This window comes from Vanessa cardui, chromosome 5 (genome assembly GCF_905220365.1).
Source record: "Vanessa cardui chromosome 5, ilVanCard2.1, whole genome shotgun sequence".
NCBI classification, from domain to species: Eukaryota; Metazoa; Arthropoda; class Insecta; order Lepidoptera; family Nymphalidae; genus Vanessa; species Vanessa cardui.
This window is the reverse complement of record NC_061127.1, coordinates 6856482-6874876: the sequence shown is the minus strand read 5'-3', so window position 1 is coordinate 6874876 and position 18395 is coordinate 6856482. Positions and strand designations below refer to the sequence as shown.

At 30.5% G+C, this 18395-nt stretch overlaps 1 protein-coding gene across 1 annotated transcript in view; it reads right to left on the bottom strand.

The window, feature by feature from the left end:
* LOC124529637 (heme peroxidase 2) overlaps positions 1-12338 on the bottom strand; it is a 42231-nt gene extending 29893 nt beyond the window's left edge. Inside the window, exon 1 of the mRNA XM_047103457.1 lies at positions 12093-12338. Within this exon, the coding sequence (XP_046959413.1) occupies positions 12093-12109 (17 nt within the window). The 5' untranslated portion in view covers positions 12110-12338. The remainder of the gene's footprint in view (positions 1-12092) is intronic.
* Between the last annotated feature and the right edge of the window lie 6057 nt (positions 12339-18395).

The window sequence follows — 18395 nt, the reverse complement described above, 5'->3', positions numbered from 1 at the left end:
CACGTTTCTGTGGCATTGGCATGTTTCTGTGGCAATCATTTCATGAAAAGGGACAGTGCTAGAATTGTCCGTCAGATAGTACCAACCCGTTTTACGAGACGATATTTCTGTCAAATTGTTTTATGCTTATACATACCGAGGTGAGATGTCAAACTTTGCATATCATATAACATTGTAAGGCTGAATATTTAATTTGATATTTATTTATTTATTTATCATGGCACGGTCTTCGGGCGTATAGACCAGCTCTAAGTAAGGGGTCACGTTCTCCCTTTTATACTGGCACTGTAATAAATCATTCTTTACACGGTCAATATACCGCCAACTTTGGGACTGAAGATGTACCTCTCTGCATGATAGCACATGTGATGTATATATTGATTCATTCACCTTTGAAATTGCAATTTAGCAACAACAATGAGCGGTCAAATAAGCTTTGCGGTCGGTGGTGGCAGATTAAGCTGAATCAGGACATTTTCAATATTGTTCTTCAAATGGGGGAGTCTTGTGTCCAGCATAGGATATGAACAGAGTAGCACCAGGGGTGTTATGTATATGTAAATTTTGGTCTGGTTATCGATATGGATTTATGAAAAATATTTTACCTCACTGATTTTTTCTGTTAAGGCTGTCACATGTATTGGGCATAATAACAAAGAAAAAAAAAGAAAATTGTAATAAACATTTTTATCGGATTCAGTTATGTTTCTGAATAGATTTTTATTTCGGATATCCGATACTTGCAACCAACTCCAGTCTTTAACTAATTACTTCATTGAATAAAAGTTTACGTAATAAATCAGTCTTAAACATAGTTAAATTATTTATCTCGGTTACCAAAGTGAATTAGCATTGTAATTTGCGATTCAGATATATACACAATGAGTTCGAGTGCTATCAAATGTAATAGCGTGAAATATTGTGTAATAGGCAAGGAAGGAAGAATATTAACAGTTGTTATGCGGTAATGTTGAACACGCGGACTTACCTAAGACTACGTGCTCGTAACATTAGGTCAATAGCCACTCAAAACCACAACAAATGTCTGTATTCATGTACATAAATTACTGTTTACGTGTACATTATTAATTTGTACAATTCGTATGTTTATTTTGTTAATATCAACTACTTATTCAATACTTTCGAAGTTTGATCGCTATTAGAAATACGAAACGAACAATTATACAGTATAAGATATTGTTTCTTTAAATTGTTTAATTATTATTTAAATCCTGTGTTATATTTTGCTGTGTGTGGTGTTTTAATATTAATTCGCATGTATTGGTGTAATAAAACGTTACTAAGTAATTGTAGTTCTTATTAGTTCTTCTATTAATGTCGGCTTCCGAATAAAATAAATAATTTTACTACAAAAATAATTAGGTACATTACAAATATTGATGAAATTTATGGGCTATAAATAACTTCATAAACAATAATAACGCAATTATAACACTAAACGTAGCAGAAGCATGGATGTCAAGAATTTTAGAAAACTGTGTCGGTCTCTTTTTATTTAAATGCAGTTTGTTTGTGTACGATAAGGACAAATATAATCCAAACCAAATTAAGTTGTAAGAATAATATCATTCTAACCGATTTTGGTTAAGACAACCAATTTTTAAGAAGACCGGCCGGCCAGACCAGACTAGACGGCATGTCATAGTCAACTGTCAACTTGGGCACCATATGTCTTACTTAATTGGCTGGTCTGTGGTCATTGTATACATAATCTTACTCTCATAATCCCATGGGGCAGAAAATGCAATACGACTGGAAACATTTCAGGCACAGGATTAGTCCTGTTCGAGCTTTGCGAGACAAGGGAATGTAAACAATTCCATCTTCTTGACTTCCAGCTGTTAATTTTCTTACAGACAAACTTCTATTTTTATCGGTCAGACTTAGGCTTACAACGCACCGAGTTATTTTCGACCTTATATCTAGTTATTATACCAACGAGGCAGTAACAGCACACATATATATTTAGTAATAGATAACCAATTGTAAATATGCCTTTAAATCTGACAAAACCTTGAGCTGGGTTATTGGTAGCAATCACTTATACAATATGCAATTATATTTTTACATGAATGTAATTTCCTTATTTTTTAAAGTCTGGTAATAATTACTGTTGTTTTAATGTAGATTCACAACATTATTACTGTTATTTCAAGGTGACGAAAGTTGTAACACTCAAAATGTACAAAAAATAGATAAACGAAAAAGTCTGCCAGTTTTATCTTAATGACAAAACCTTGAACAATTTCGGTTGGCAAATTTCATGCACTAGTTCCTTAAGCACTTCCTTTAACTATGCATTAAAATAATTTTCAACATAGGTATCTGCTATGAATGCATTTAGTTTTGACATTTGTCCAAGTACCTATTAGCCGGTTTCTTTGTATAACCGGTTTTAGGTGATTTTATGAAAGCATATAATGTTAGTAATAACAAGCGCTTGGTACTTTAAAGTATTTCATGATTTTTATTCTCTAGTTTTAAAATATCCTACTTCTATATTAATTAAATATTTGTGCAAGTCATATGAAGTCAAGTTCATGGTTCTCTCACCCTTCAAGATGGAGCTTGAAGGATGAGAGTGACGGTGTAACGACGGGTAAAAGAATATAAGATTTGAGATTCTAAGGTTAAGATATTCTATTAAGACAGATAACTATTCCATTAAGACAGTGGTGGTCACCACCACCAGTCTGATTATCGGTGGTGACTACTTATCGATGACCCATATAACAATCAGACTACATATTTTAATGAGAAAATAAGAAATATTCTATATTTTTGTGTAATTAACTTATATTAAGTATAGTTTCAATAATTTAGAAGATAGTAAATATTGATATGAGGATCGATTTTTGTTGTCCGTTTAAACTCATGCATTCGTTTACTGATATATTAAAAAAGTAACCTGAGGTTTGTTACAGGTTATATTTCAAAGTACATGTATGTCTGTAATTACTTCTTGAATTTGCGTTGACGAACCTGCTTGATGTTTTATGATATGGATATATTTACTTGGTGGTAGGGCTTTGTGTAAGCCCGTCCGGGTAGGTACCACCCACTCATCAGTTATTCTACCGCCAAATAACAGTACTCAGTATTGTTGTGTTCTGGTTTGAAGGGTGAGTGAGCCAGTGTAAGTACAGGCAAAAGGGACATAACAGCTTAGTTCCCAAGGTTGGTGACACATTGACGATGTAAGGAATAGTTAATATTTCTTACAGCGTCTATGGGTGATGGTGACCACTTACCATCAGATGGCCCATCTGCTCGTCCACTAACCTATACCATAAAAAATGCTTGATATATTAAGAACAATATTATTTTATTTAATAACTTCATAACTTTTGATATGAAGTTATAAACATTGAATATTGAAAACAAAGGTAACTTGGACTTGGTAGTTTATCATGTTTTTTGCTCACGATCAGACAAAATCTTATCCTATAAATTAAATAATAAACTCATAAAAATATCATAAACAAGTGAAGTGACTTCTGAAATATATTTCTTGTATTCATTTTTAGATAAAAAACAATATAAACAACTGCTCGCTAGATACAGCGTGTTACATAACAAACGTATTTCAATATCACATATGGTGTTCATAAAAATAATTTTATGTACATGTAATACTTGTGGGTAATAAATGTAAAACTTTTTACCATAGCAATGATAAAAAAAGACGTCGTTCATTTACATATGTCATTAACGAAAGTGAATCTGGCAGTGGAAGAAATCGAAAACGTATTATGTAAACGGAAAGCAAAGAGGTCCCATGTTGCGTAAACTCGTGTTACCGGTCAGGACAGATGTAATGAGTATATGACTAAAATATGTAGGTACATGTCTTTTTTTTTTTAATTCCTAATTAGTGCTTAAGGTTTAATTAAAAATGCGCTAAGGTTAACATAGAGTTTTTATTTAGATTATTCTAAATTATTTATTGCTGTTTTAAGGCAGACTTGTGATTATAATTACAATAATTGCGTTCATATTTATTTAGCTTTATATAAGATGGTAAAAAATCGTCCTCAACGGTTCATAAACAAGAAATCATATCTGATTTATTTATGGACTTTGGAAACTAGTAGTCGCCCGCGGCTACGCTCGCGTTTTAGACATAATAATTTATAAAAAATAAAACCGACTTTTGAATTTGAACGAAAAATAAAAATATATTCTATGAAATTGCTAGAACGATTTTAATGAAACTTACACTGCTCCCTAAGTTTAAGTGTACCTAGTTGAAAATAAAAATGATCATCTCAATACGATTTAGTTTTAGAAAAATTCATGGACAAACATACACTTACAAAATTAAGCACACGTGTTGGGAAGCATAAATATTCTATACATCTTTTTTAGAAGTCGATTAAAAATAGCCTCTTTCCTTTCTTAGAGTTCATTACTTCATAACAAATTTTCTTGCAAATACATTTCCCTTGTTTTTGTCGAGTATGGGCAGCAAGCATACTAACAAAATTATATTTGCATTAATAAAATTAGTATAAATGACTAGCCTGTACTATAGATTATAATATTCGGTATTGTCCTTTGCTCGTATAAACATTTAATTCTACCACGTTCTAGTTTTAGCATAACAGATAATCAATTATTTTAAAAAAAGAACGCGTGCAACGTAACGCTAAGTACACGTGACGGAAGTGATTTCTATTTTCCCACCGTTTGCTAAGAAATTTAATTTTGGAACGTGAAATATAAAAACTTTATAGTCCAACAATACATTATAGTTATATGAGTATTATCTGAATATGTTAAACATGTTATTCTTGTGTTGTAACATAAGAAGTTAAATTATTTTCGTCGTAAATAAAATGTATTAGTTATTTATAGCAGTTAGAGGTTCGATTTTATTAAAAACGTAAGTATTTATGCCTTTTGTTTTGTATAGAGAGAAAAGAAATCGAATTCATATATATACCGGTAAGCCTTACTTATATTATATGCTAAATATTATATATGTAAATAAACTTACATTTAAGGAATGCAATTTAATTTCAATACTTGGAATATTTTTATGTTTTTATATTTGTTAAATTTATTTAAAAAAAAAGAAAATCTTACATGTATAATTTAAATTACTGTATTGATTATTATTTAATTTATCTGAATAAAAAAAATAGTAACAGCAACTGAATTTTTACTAATTAAAGTTTTTGAAATAGGTATTTAGTACAGGTTTTATAAAATAATAATAAACGATTGTATTATATTTTATTATAATTACAACTGAAAATGTATGAAAATGTATTCAGGCAGAATTGTCCTAAGAAGAAACTTCTCTCGCCAGTCTTAGATATACTTAAGGAAGAATCAGCTGAGAAGGTAGATAAAGAGTCATATACAACATTAAGTATTATATTTACGCTTAAAAGAAGCATAGCTAAGTAAGACTATGTAAATAATAGGCCGTAAAAGTAACTGTTAGGTCTATTTTCCTATGAACTGGGTGGGTATATATGGACATTATTTAATCAGTTTAAAAAACTATTTAAGATTGACATTCTGATAATGCATGTAAGCTGCTCTCTTACATATGTATATATCTCAATTCGAGATAAAAAGTCAATTTATAATAAAACCGATTTGATTTGAACAATACATTATTTTTTTTTATGTTCCCTTTTTCACTTATTTTTGTTCAGTGAAGACTTAAAGTACTTCGAATTTGGGCTTAAGGTATACCTTAACAAATAACAAATGACAATATTGCTACATTTGGTCATGGAAAGTAAAAATAAAGTCACGCAAAATCCATTCAAATAGCCACCGTTTACGCAATAAGCGATTTGACGCATCGAAGATGGCGCCGGTACGTGCCTCAAGTTTTAATGGTGACCTGTATTCCAATTTAGTGCTATTGCATCAGTTCTGTTTGGACACTGATATCTAGGTCTATTAATATTAGTTCATTCAATGGATGATCATAAATATTATGTCATTTCCAATCATATGAACTCTATAAAATTGTATTATAGCTTAAGACAGGATAAATTACATGCATATATAATTGTAATTAGCATGACTGTACTCCTGTTTTTCTCCTGAGTTTCCTGCCGGTTCTTCTTGGTAGAATCTTCTTTCCGAATCGGTGGTAGCTTCACTTAATATAGTTGTTAAATGACAATTCAAAAGTGCTTGTAAAAGCCTACTTGAATAAAGTATATTTTGATTTTGATTAAAATCATAGTGATAATCTAATAGATAAATATTTCATTATTGTTGAGTTTGCAAGTGATTTATTTATGTTTGTAATTCAACTTTTGACAACTAAACTTGCGGATTTACCGCCTTAGGAGAGAAGTTTCTTAAATCCCCATCTTATTGGATGTATATATGCTATTAAGGATTTACCTGACAAGTTTCAAGTTTGTATGTGTTATAGTTTCTGAAATGTCGTGATTAGTCCGATTTGATTTGATTTAATAAATAAACAAGTACTTAGGACAACAACGTGTTGGATGAAAGTCAGCTATTATACATGTGTTTAGCTACACAGTGTGAAATAGGCTCTTGAATTTTTCTTTAACACGAGAAGAGCTTTTCGTCCATCAGGATTACTAAATCATCATATTAGGGTTAACGTATCCAGTAAAGCGATTTCGTCTTAAGCAACATCAGGTATTAATGAATCCAATGTAGTCATCTTTTAATTTAAATATGATTTTGCTATTAATGAATGTTAATAACATCGTACGTTAATTTAATTTAATATTTCTGCAAGTCGTATACAGAATTAAAATAGCGTCAAGAAGATAAAATTAGCATTCAAAATTAATTATAATTGTCTGATAATTGAATGCAGTTGCATTAAAATTTTAACGATACTTTAATTAGCGACATTCAACTACATGTTACAGTTTAGTATATACAAATATTTTTTTCTTGTTATGTTCTATTATTGTTTTTTTTTTTTAATTTTTAGTGTTGCTATTTAAAATAATGTATGAAATGTTACTATGTTAAATGTCATAACTACTATTTTAGTAATGACTGTGCAAGAATGAGATGGATATAGTTTAATTGCTTTATCTTTCATCGCCGTCGCGCCAAAGATTAATTAAATATTATTATAAACAGAAATTATCATGAAAAGTCAGCGGTGCTCGTCTGGGTTAGAACATTAATCTCCGGTTAGGACTCACGTGTTTTAGCTTCTATGCTCTAATGTATTAATAATTATTGAATGTTTTTACAGTATACCATAGTGGCATTTCATTAATGATTAGCGATGCCATAATACTGTTGTAAAAAATAAATAGGATTTTAGGAGAAATTTCCTAATAAGATTAGCAATTATATTCGTTTTTTTTTAGGTTAATGATTTGAGAAACAGAAGGACGTTCGCGTCGCTTACAAAATCATTATTATTAATAAAAACACCTGACATATTCAATAGGTAAATATGTGAAATACTAAAAAATAATTCATTCAGGTTAATGAATACTCATTCAATTTCTTTACGAATTTTGAAGATATCAAAATCGCGTCACTATCAACATGTTTACGTTTAGATTTTAGATTTCTTGCTTACGAAGTGAGATGGGTATCTAGTCTTGTATAAATACATTATAAGCATCATATAATTATACGTTATCAGATTTTCATGTATAATGTATGCCTATATCTATATAATTGTTTATGCAAGAAGCGATGAGGAAGTTTATCAATTGCACATCTAATTATACATCTGCATAATTTAATCACAAATTCTTGTAATAGTAATGCAATAAACAACGATTAATTATTACTAAGTCGTTTTATTGTTTTTTGATATTATCTCATTGTTTTTCAAGTTAATTTGAAAATGTGTTACTAAGAAACTATTGGATACGGATATCGGATGATATTATTCAATCATTTTTTCACTTAATATTTGGTACCTCCTTATACGGTATTTATGGTTATATGTGCAGCTATATAGATGGAAGAGCTAATATTGTGTGTTGGATAGAACTTGCTTGAAGGGCTTTTGCTAGACTATCTGGGTAACACACACTTGTAACATAATTACCGTCTCGCAGCAATACTTAGTAATGTTGGACTCCATGTTGAAGTTTAAAGCAGTATAATTATTAATACAAGGGATTTCACTTATGATAGATAATAATGAGAGAGATGAACAGCCATAGATAGAAGAGCCAAGATTGTGCATTGGACAGAAGTTGGTCGAAGGGCAAGACCATCTGGGTAACACAACCACTTATCACATCATTTCAATTCTTAGTAATGTTGGCTTCCAACGATAAGTAAGCTAGTGTAATTAGCGATACAAGAGATTTAACACCTCAGTTCACCAATCTCTCCCAAAGTTGGTAATACATTGCCAAGGTTTGGAACGGTCAAAATTTCAAATAGAGCCAATGTTAATGATTGGTGATCATTTACCATCAAGTGGCTTCTTACCATATTCATCTCACATAAGGAAATAAAACAATCCTATTAGCTGAAGATTACAGGTTCAAATCCGGTGATTATTTTTCAAATTATTGAGTTTTCGTGTGCTTAATTGGTGTTTATTATTAATCACGTGGTCAAGGTTAAGGATAACATCGTGAGGAGACCTTCACGTGTCGAACTAAGTTCTAACACGCTCATCACCTAATAAAATGAGCTCCAAAAATTTTGCTCGACATAGCAGGGCATTAGCCTATATATGATAGTCATATTTAGGCGTTAAGTAATATTGATACTTAACGTGTAGAATGTAACTTAATGTTTGTGGTTAAATTTTATTTATGTCAAATCTAATAAAATTTCTTTATATAAGAAAATGTAATGCTACATTGTATACTGTATTGGAATTAAAATTTATTACTCATATGGAAAATCCTAAATAGAAGAGATGAACTTCTCATGAAATTTCCTTTTTACTTATCAGAAATAAATATAGAATAGATGCGTTATATATAATATCAGGTTTATCCATATCTGTATTTCCGAGTATTTCCTTGTAAGGTTATTTTGTTATTATCTATAGAAAATAATAGAAGATTACAATCTCTGTATTCGGAAAGTCCATGGATAGTAAAGGTGGTATACCATATTAAAAGATAAAGATAACACTTGGATATAGTTATAGATATATATGAATTTTAAAATTGATTAACGGTTTGGGTCAACGTTCATTGACATTGGCGGTGTAGGAAATCTTAAACACTTCGTACATCCACAATGCACTACCAACCTTGGAAACTGACATGCTACATCCCTTGTGCTTATGGTTATACTGGCATTAAACCGTAACACAGATAACTTATGTATTGTCATTTGTCGTTAGAATACGTGATTTATATCGCTGGAAAAACGTTCCCACGTGGTAGTGGGGTATGTGGGATTCGTCCAGTGTGCCCAGGTATACAGGAATAACCACTAAAAATAAGCGACATCCTAACCGTATCTTTGGCGAGCGCCACAGATCGCTTTCGCATGCTACCGTGACCCTCTGAGAGTGGGTGCCTACCCAGACGCCTTGCACAATGTCGTAACAACAAATAATGTAATCTTAGTATCATATGTACATATCTCAGTTTTATTGCTGACAAAAAGTCTTCTCTTACGGGGAATGTTTAGGCATCGAAATCGTGCAGTTTCACTCATGATGTTTTTTATTACATTGCACGAGATGGTTTATGATAAGTACTCGGATTAAAATTTGTGATTATTATTCATGTTGTATATAAAATCTTGTAAACGAAATTGACATCACACTGTTATAGAAATAATAAGCACAGCATTTAAGTACAGATATAGATTAAAATCGCTTGGCAATGGAATGTAAGATATGGTTAATTTAAATTTGTAAATATCACAGAGTCATTTAAATCAAATAGTTATCTCTAAAACGCTTAGATTTAAAACGCAGGTCAAGCGCTTTATCCATTAGCTTAGGTAATTACGAAATTTGAATTTGTCTTTGTTCATTCCATGATTGATTACATGATAAATAATTAGACAATTGATTAATATTGGTCGAGACAGCGAATATACGTAATATGAAATTTCAAATGCTGCCATTAACAAGCTTGGATTGTCTAAGAGACAAACATCCATCATTAATAAAAATATAGTTAAGAAAATAGTTTGACTTGTTTTGTTCTAAATATAGTAACTTATTGTACTTCTATGTTAAGGTACAGCTTGGAGGTACATTGTATATAATATTACGTATGTAAGGGGTAATTTTAAAATATGACCTCGTCACAAATACCAAACATTACGTATTATTATTTCTGTACAATTACAATTTAGATATCGATATTAATATTAAGTCTATAGAGTATATACGTAAAATATTAACTAGAATAGTCCCTTATTGTGATAACAAACATATATGTATGCCTAATATAGTTCTTAATAGTTAAAACTTAATCTATAATATGACCTTAAGTTATGTTATGTATACTTTATACTATTGATGTTATCAAAAGCAATTCTATATATAAACTAAGAGTCGATTGCATATATATGCAGAATACTTGTATCATTAGCCGGTTAGGTTACCGGAAAAATCATTTTCCTTAGTCATTCCTCGAGTTTATTGAATTAATAACAGGTGATTAATTAAATCGTTACGCTTACAAAGTTATATTATTTCAAGAGGATTTTGCTTTTTACTTCATAGTACACCTTTACTATTAATGCTAATTGCTTATATTGCTTTTTTTAATCTATTTAAAATCTACTATTTATGACTATCGTATGCAACAAATAGGAATTATAATATTAATACCTGTATTATTGAATAGAAGTAGAAGCATGTCTTTATGATTTGTATTTATATAATAGAGGTACTAAATACTAATTGGAGATACCTATTCCCCACTTGACTTTAGTATTTCTTTAAATTTTCTATATGATAAGGAAGTCAGTAGGCGATCATTTCTTTCCCAAAATGAACATTAGTAAAATCGAGGATCTTGTCAAATAAATTTAAAATTATAACGATATATCAAATTGAAATTAAAAAATCAATCAAAATGTTCCTTGTTAAAGTTTTTATTTATCATCAAATTATAGTTTTTGAATACAATTTCTTAATTTCCTAATTTGAATCGTCTCAAAAAGAGTCAATTGTCACTGAAACATGAAATGTCCGGTTGATGATATAATCATAGTTTAGACGTGTCTGTTATGTTGAATTACAATTATGCAGTAATGGCTTTACATAATCTTAAAATGAAATTAGTACTTACTTCTAAATGTTTCAACGAAAAAAAATTCTAGATATTAAATTTGTTTATTAAAACTGCGTTGTCTGGAAAATCACTTTTTTGATGATAAGAACGTTCTTTGCATTTTTCTTTCTCTATACTGACAGCCTTAACCTGTTTTGATTCCACTGTGAGGAATAACATTATTTATTATTGTTATTATAGTTATTAGGTAGTTAAAATAATTGAATAAATAATAACGCTTTATACTGGACGCTTATATATACATAAAACGAATTTGCATATTTTTATGCTGTGTATTTTTTTGGTCATAATTTAAAATTAAATTTGTTCCGAAAAGCAATAGAGACGAAATAGGACATTAATAATAAATATATTAATGAGAAACGAAACAAAAGAATGTATAAACTCACTGATAAGACGTAACAAGAACCTGTATTTTAGGCAATACCTCATGATTTAAGTTGCAATATTATGTAATTTAGAAACTGGGTCAATATTGTCTGTGTAATGCAAATGAACAAGGACCTCAAGTTTTCACATATTTTAACTCTTCAACTTTTACCTGCTGTGTCTAAAATAAACGAATATTTGTCTAGAAGGTTACTCCATCGAGGTCGATTGCTTTCCGCGACTACTTAACTCAATTGTTAAAATATATTTAAAACGTTCCTTTTGTAAGTTTCGTAATGTGTTTAAAATAATCAAACGCTATTCAGACAAAGCTTGACATGACTTGAACTTGCATCTGGCATTGTCCTAGATTTATAAATGAGAGGATATATTATGTGTCGACAAAGGTGTATTAAACGACGATCTTAAATATCTAATATTATGTTTACTTTATAAATACGATTATATAAAAATACTTACGTTTTAAAGGATCCCATGTCGCTTTAAAAAACGATAAACATTCACTAAAATATTAAAATTGAATCATGAGAAACAAAACAAAACTGGCTTAAAATATGTGTCACTATTTTTTTTTGAACCAATGTCCTAATTTTGAATTTTAGAACGCGTTCCGTTCGGTGCGAGCGCGCGCCGCTCTCGACGAACGTGCTGGCTCGTCGACTATCGCGGAGTGAGGCTGGATGCAGCCTTCCTTCGACTGTACAGCCGCTGAGAGAGAAAGTTAGCAGTTATCAAACTTCGCGGTTACGTTCAACGATGACGCTATCTTCACCGATTGCGTATTCGGTGACAAATTAAATTTTCGCGTCCCAGAGATTTACGCGCTACTGACACGGTGAACTGACGCCGTTTACAGCCCTACTTTAGTTTTGTTTACTATTATCTCACCTCTAATCTATATAAAATTCACTTTATATTTCAATAAATTCTATAGATGTTATTAATAAATTGCAAGAGAACGATCATGTGATCTTATTAATAACAGGATGTTTTGCTTGATTGAGGAAAGAAGGTATATCAATTAACAATTAAATGTTAGTTCTTGTGTTAGCCTTAAACGTCTGTTTATTATGTAGTTAGATGTATTGATTTTATTATACGGTTATTGGTAGCCACACTTATTGACATCGTGAATAATTGCACGTAAGCCTGTTCGAGATATCTTAGCAACTTTCAATTATTTGTTTGGAAATAGGCTTATTATTGTTATTTATTGCACCTTGGTAATAAATGGAATTACATTTAGTTGTTTTAAAACTGTTAACTATTCGTTTGAAATCAATACGTATTCGTATTTTGTGTCTATTAAAATAGAAAGACAATTGAGAAGGCATCTGACATTACGAACCATTGATAAGTATTAAGAACCAAAAGTATTAGTAAAAATAAATTTTAAAAATAACTTGATGATTATTAATTTTATTATTTATAGATTATTAATATTAGACTACAGCTTGTATAGGTCTAACTAGGTTTCGGTATTAGGTTTAAGTATGCAAACTAAACAAGATGAAATTTTAATAGATTTTAGGACTGTAGGTTTTCTTCTATAACCAGCATATAATGCGTAGTATGTTTGTAATCTTATTAATAGTCTGCCTGGCAATTGTTTAAGGACTGGGAGAAGTGTATAGCAAATCAGGCCATAATGTATATGTTTTTTGAAACATTCTGGCCTGTAAATTTCTCCATTAAGGTAAGGCCTCCTTTTCTTTGGAGGAAAAGGTTTTAGAGAGCATATTTCACCACGCTGCTCTAATGCGGGTTGGTGGATTTACATATGACAAAATTTTTCTGAAATTGGACACATACAAGTTTTTTTTGTTAACTTTACTAAACTTAACTTAGTTTTGTAACATTTTATAAATGTGTCAGTTTGTTAAATAAAATCCTTTTTATGAATGCGTGATAATTAAACCTTCAAAAACATGCTTTCGTCATGTTTACAAAGTTTTATTAAATTTAATGAATTTGTATTTATTTAGAATCTTAAATCTCCTAATAAATACTAAAACTATTCATGCCAATGTTGGTAAAACCGCTATGAATCATTATTTTTACTAGTAAAATTTTAAATACATTATTTGTTGTTTTTTTTGTATATAATATAAGTATGTTAAAAATTTACTTTGTTGTATTGAATAAATCGCAACATTTTAAATTTTGCTACTGAAATCGAAAAATGAATGAAGACAACCAAATCTGAAAATGTATTACCTATAGGCGATTTGTTAATAGCTTAGCAAAAAGGTCTTAAGTGATATACGTATCTTTATTAGTGTATATAAGAAAATGTTTCCACTTATATACTGACTTTTATTTTCATTTTATTTCAAAATTTTCGATAACAGTTTCGTCAACGTTTCATAGTTAATATAATACATTATTCAAGCTAAACCAGCAATGAGGCGTCACTTCGATGTAAAATGTTGTTTAGATTTTGTTGTCTTATGGTTGGATTAGATTATAAGAGTTTCTTAACATTATTTAATATGATCTATTTTTAATAAAATGTAGGTATGTTTTACAATTGACTTATACTATGTAATTTATATTTATTTGTATTTTCCGTTATTCTTAATAACCGAATGATTGTTATGGGGCTTCCCTATTTTTACCAATATATTCATATAGATTATATTATTAGTAGATAAGATTAATACCACGTGGGGGTAAACCAGAGGAAACAGAATGTATTCGTAACTAATATTATTAGTAAGTCCCTTGACTCATAACTAATTTTTATAGAGATATAGAGATTATAGAAATTAGTTTTTCCAGATTCAAATTGATATGGAACTTCCATGTACGATTGTTTCAGGATAAAAATATATACCTATGTTTATATTAAAGAAAGTATACATACCTATTACATATGACATATTTTTCAATTTTTAATTTCAACAAAAGATTTGATAATTTTTGAAGTGAGTGCTTTGTAAATGATTACTGTCTAAGTTATATTGAAGCAGACGTCTTCTTTTCTTATGTGTAATTATAAATGTTTACTAATTGTATGGTTGAGACGCGTAAAAGTTGACATTTTGACTAACTGCTGCACTTGATGGTAGGGCTTAGTGCAAGCCCGTCTGGGTAGGTCCCACCCACTCATCAGTTATTCTACCGCCAAATAACAGTAATCAGTATTGTTGTGTTCCGGTTTGAAGGGTGAGTGAGCCAGTGTAACTACAGGCACAAGGGACATAACATCTTAGTTCCCAAAGTTGGTGGCACATTGACGATGTAAGGAATAGTTAATATTTCTTACAGCGTCATTGTCTACGGGTGATAGTGACCACTTTCCATCAGGTGGCCCATAATCTCGACCACCAACCTATTCCATAAAAAAACTGCACTGGCTAATAGAGAATCACTATCGACAATTCCTCATATTTTCACCAAGCCTTTAACATTAGAACTTAGATGTTGTGACCCTTGCGTCTGTAGTTACAATGGCTCACTCGTTCAACTAGAGGAACATATAATTCGAGTGCGATTTAATCAGACGAAATTACATAAGCCCGTATGCTACTAATATTCATTACAAATGATAAAGCCTTAATTTTACCAATTGAGAACGGGTCGCTTATACGGTTCGGGTCGATCGTATTATCACGTAACTAAATGAAATTCTAAATTTAAAAATATGAAGTCCTTTTTTATTTTTGAACACGATATTCTATAAATATATAGTTATATTTTAACTAAATAGTTAATTTGTGCCACGTTTAATTACAGAAAATTATTATTAATAATTATCTTTATATTTATATTATAAAGATAGAGAGTTTGAATGTTTGCTCGCGTTAATCTCCGGAAATACTCGGTTGATTTGAATAATTATTTAATTTATTCAGTTTATTGAGGAAGTTTTAAGGCTGTATAACTTAACGCTAGGACACAATGCAGCTGTTATCAAAAACGTTTATTTAAAATTATAAATATCGAATATGCTTGACTAATTGGTGGTAGGGCTTTGTGCAAGCCCGTCTGGGTAGGTACCACCCACTCATCAATTCTACCGCCAAATAACAGTACTCAGTGTTGTTTTGTTCCGGTTTGAAGGGTGAGTGAGCCAGTGTAGCTACAGGTACAAGGAACATAACATCTTAGTTCCCAAGGCTGGTGGCACATTGACGATGTCAGGAATAGTTAATATTTCTTACAGCGTCATTGTCTATAGGTGATGGTGACCACTTACCATCAGGTGGCCTATATGCTCGTCCGCCAACTACAACAACCGTCCTACAATCCCTCGAAACAGCCAATATAAACAGAAATTTTGTTTTTCTCTATTTTACTCAATCTTCACAAACAACTTGACAAATGTCAATTACACACACATACAAACACACACACGCACACACTTACACGATTATATAACCATAACATAAAGGATAATGTCAGTAATTCATAATTCTACTAACATTTTATCTCTTCCGATGTAAGTCGGGTTACAGCTAGTATACAGAATAGCTCAATATCAAGTTACAAAATAAAAAGATTGTTCTCATGTCCGTTATAAATATAAACATTGGATCGGAGAAAGAGCGGTCATTAAGTTGATCGTCGATTACGCAACACGTGGGTTAAATATTATTGGATTGTGAACGGTGTCCGCTTTCACTTTCGCGGGTATGATAACATTAACTATGGCGAAAATGTGTGATAATACACCCACGCACACATGGGCACATTCTTATCTATACATTAATATATTACAGAATAAAAAAGTCAGCTGATTGTCTGTTCTCAGTAGCAGGACATGTGTACGATAATGTGTCGGGTTTTATTGACATTCAATAAAAAATAGTATTACGTAAAAAAGACTTACTCATACATCATATTATAAAATGTTTAAGTCCCGTTTTTGCTTTGCTTTTCTAATACATTAAATAACATTTAGTAACACATTACGTCAATTCATTGAAAAAACTGGCTACGTGGTCGAGTTTAATTTTTTCTATCTATAATTTAAATATATTTTGACTGTCCGACTATGTCAGACATTCTCAACAGCGCCTGAAACGAATGCAGACGATATTATATTATAAAATAGATCTGATGTTCAAAGTAGGAGTGCAAACACAAATGCACTTATATGGCTTTGCGTATTTTCCGAAGGCCGTTGTAAACAGTTCTATTTTCTTAACTCATCCTTTTATTGAGTATTTCTTGATATAAACCCAATACATACCATTCATACCATTAATATTATTGAAGGTATGTCTAATATCCAACCACACAAATTACCTTAATGGACTTGTAGAGATAACACACGAAGACATATCCGGATACTAGCAATAGTATAAAAAAAGACTTCAAATGGATAAGTTCTTCCAGATGGTAAGATTTCAACTGAGCTTAAAATTACCAGACATACTTATGCATAAACGTGTTATAAAATGTATCAACGTCAACTTATTCCAAATATTCTTTAAGAATTAGGACGAGGACAAAACACAGACTTTAAATAAATATTATCTATTTATTTTGTTAATTATATTTGAGTGTCTATTTGTTAACGTATAAAACAATGTTTTATTTGATTATTTCGTAATTAGTCATGTGTATGTAAGTCCATTGAATATCGATAATTTTTTCTATTATTAGTTTTGTGCGTATGAAATTTAGACGCTTAAAATATTTATAATGATTTCTCTTCAAAGGAAAAAAATAAATAAAAATAACTTGCAAATCTTATTATAAATAATACAATATTTAAATCTGAATAATTCATTGTAACCATAATTGTGTGTGTAAACTTAAATTTTCGTTATATGACATAATAAACCAACATAATGTGGAGCACATAAAATACCTTAAATGACTATTACTATTAATTAGACAGAGTGTCTTTTGTTTGTGGGAGCCCTTAGTTTAGCTTAAGTAATGATAATCTGGATACCATAATGAGGTTCCTGAGACAATCAAGTACCGAAGTGACATGAACATCTAGTGAAAGTAGAGATTGCTTCCAAACCAGTCCGGCGACATCGTATCATCTCAACTAGCTTATAACAATTACGAAATTATATAATCTCGAAGTCAATTACTTATGGTATTTCAAGCATGGGGATATTCAATGTGTCATTTATTAACGAGATTTATAGTAATGATTTTTTTTTTTTAATTTATACTAAACGTGATTAAGACGTTTCGATAATGCCTGTCACACACGTGTAGGCAACGCAAGTGCACTTGTCACTTGCCAGATGTACAAGTGGGGTATATATTTGATTTTTATTTATTTTGTTTGTGATTCTTTTTGTGGATCCTACGATGTGCTTTAAAATGTTTTTTTGTTATTAATAAGATCTAAAACGATTAGATATTATTGAGTATATATATCTTAGTAGTAATTTTAGAATATTTTTTAATTAATAAAAGTTAAAATTTGAATTTATCTAGTGGTGGGCTGAAGGAAAACCTTTGTATCTTATTTGTACCGTCACATAGCAATGCTTGATATTTATTATATTTGTTATGTTTCGGTATGAAGGTTTAGTTAGCTAGTGTAACTAAAAGTACAAGGAATATAACATAGCAGTTCCCAAGATTGCTCGCGTATTATGGATAATCGAGTATTCTTGTATGTTTCTGATGAAAATCTGCAACAACCATCATCTGAAATGGTAAAGAGGCCTAATTATAGCAAAGGGACTATTTACTAAATTAAATGGGTAATGACCCAATTATTATATAATAATGTATAATATGTGCACTTTCTTATTGCAAAGCATAATGAGTTTAAAGTTTAAG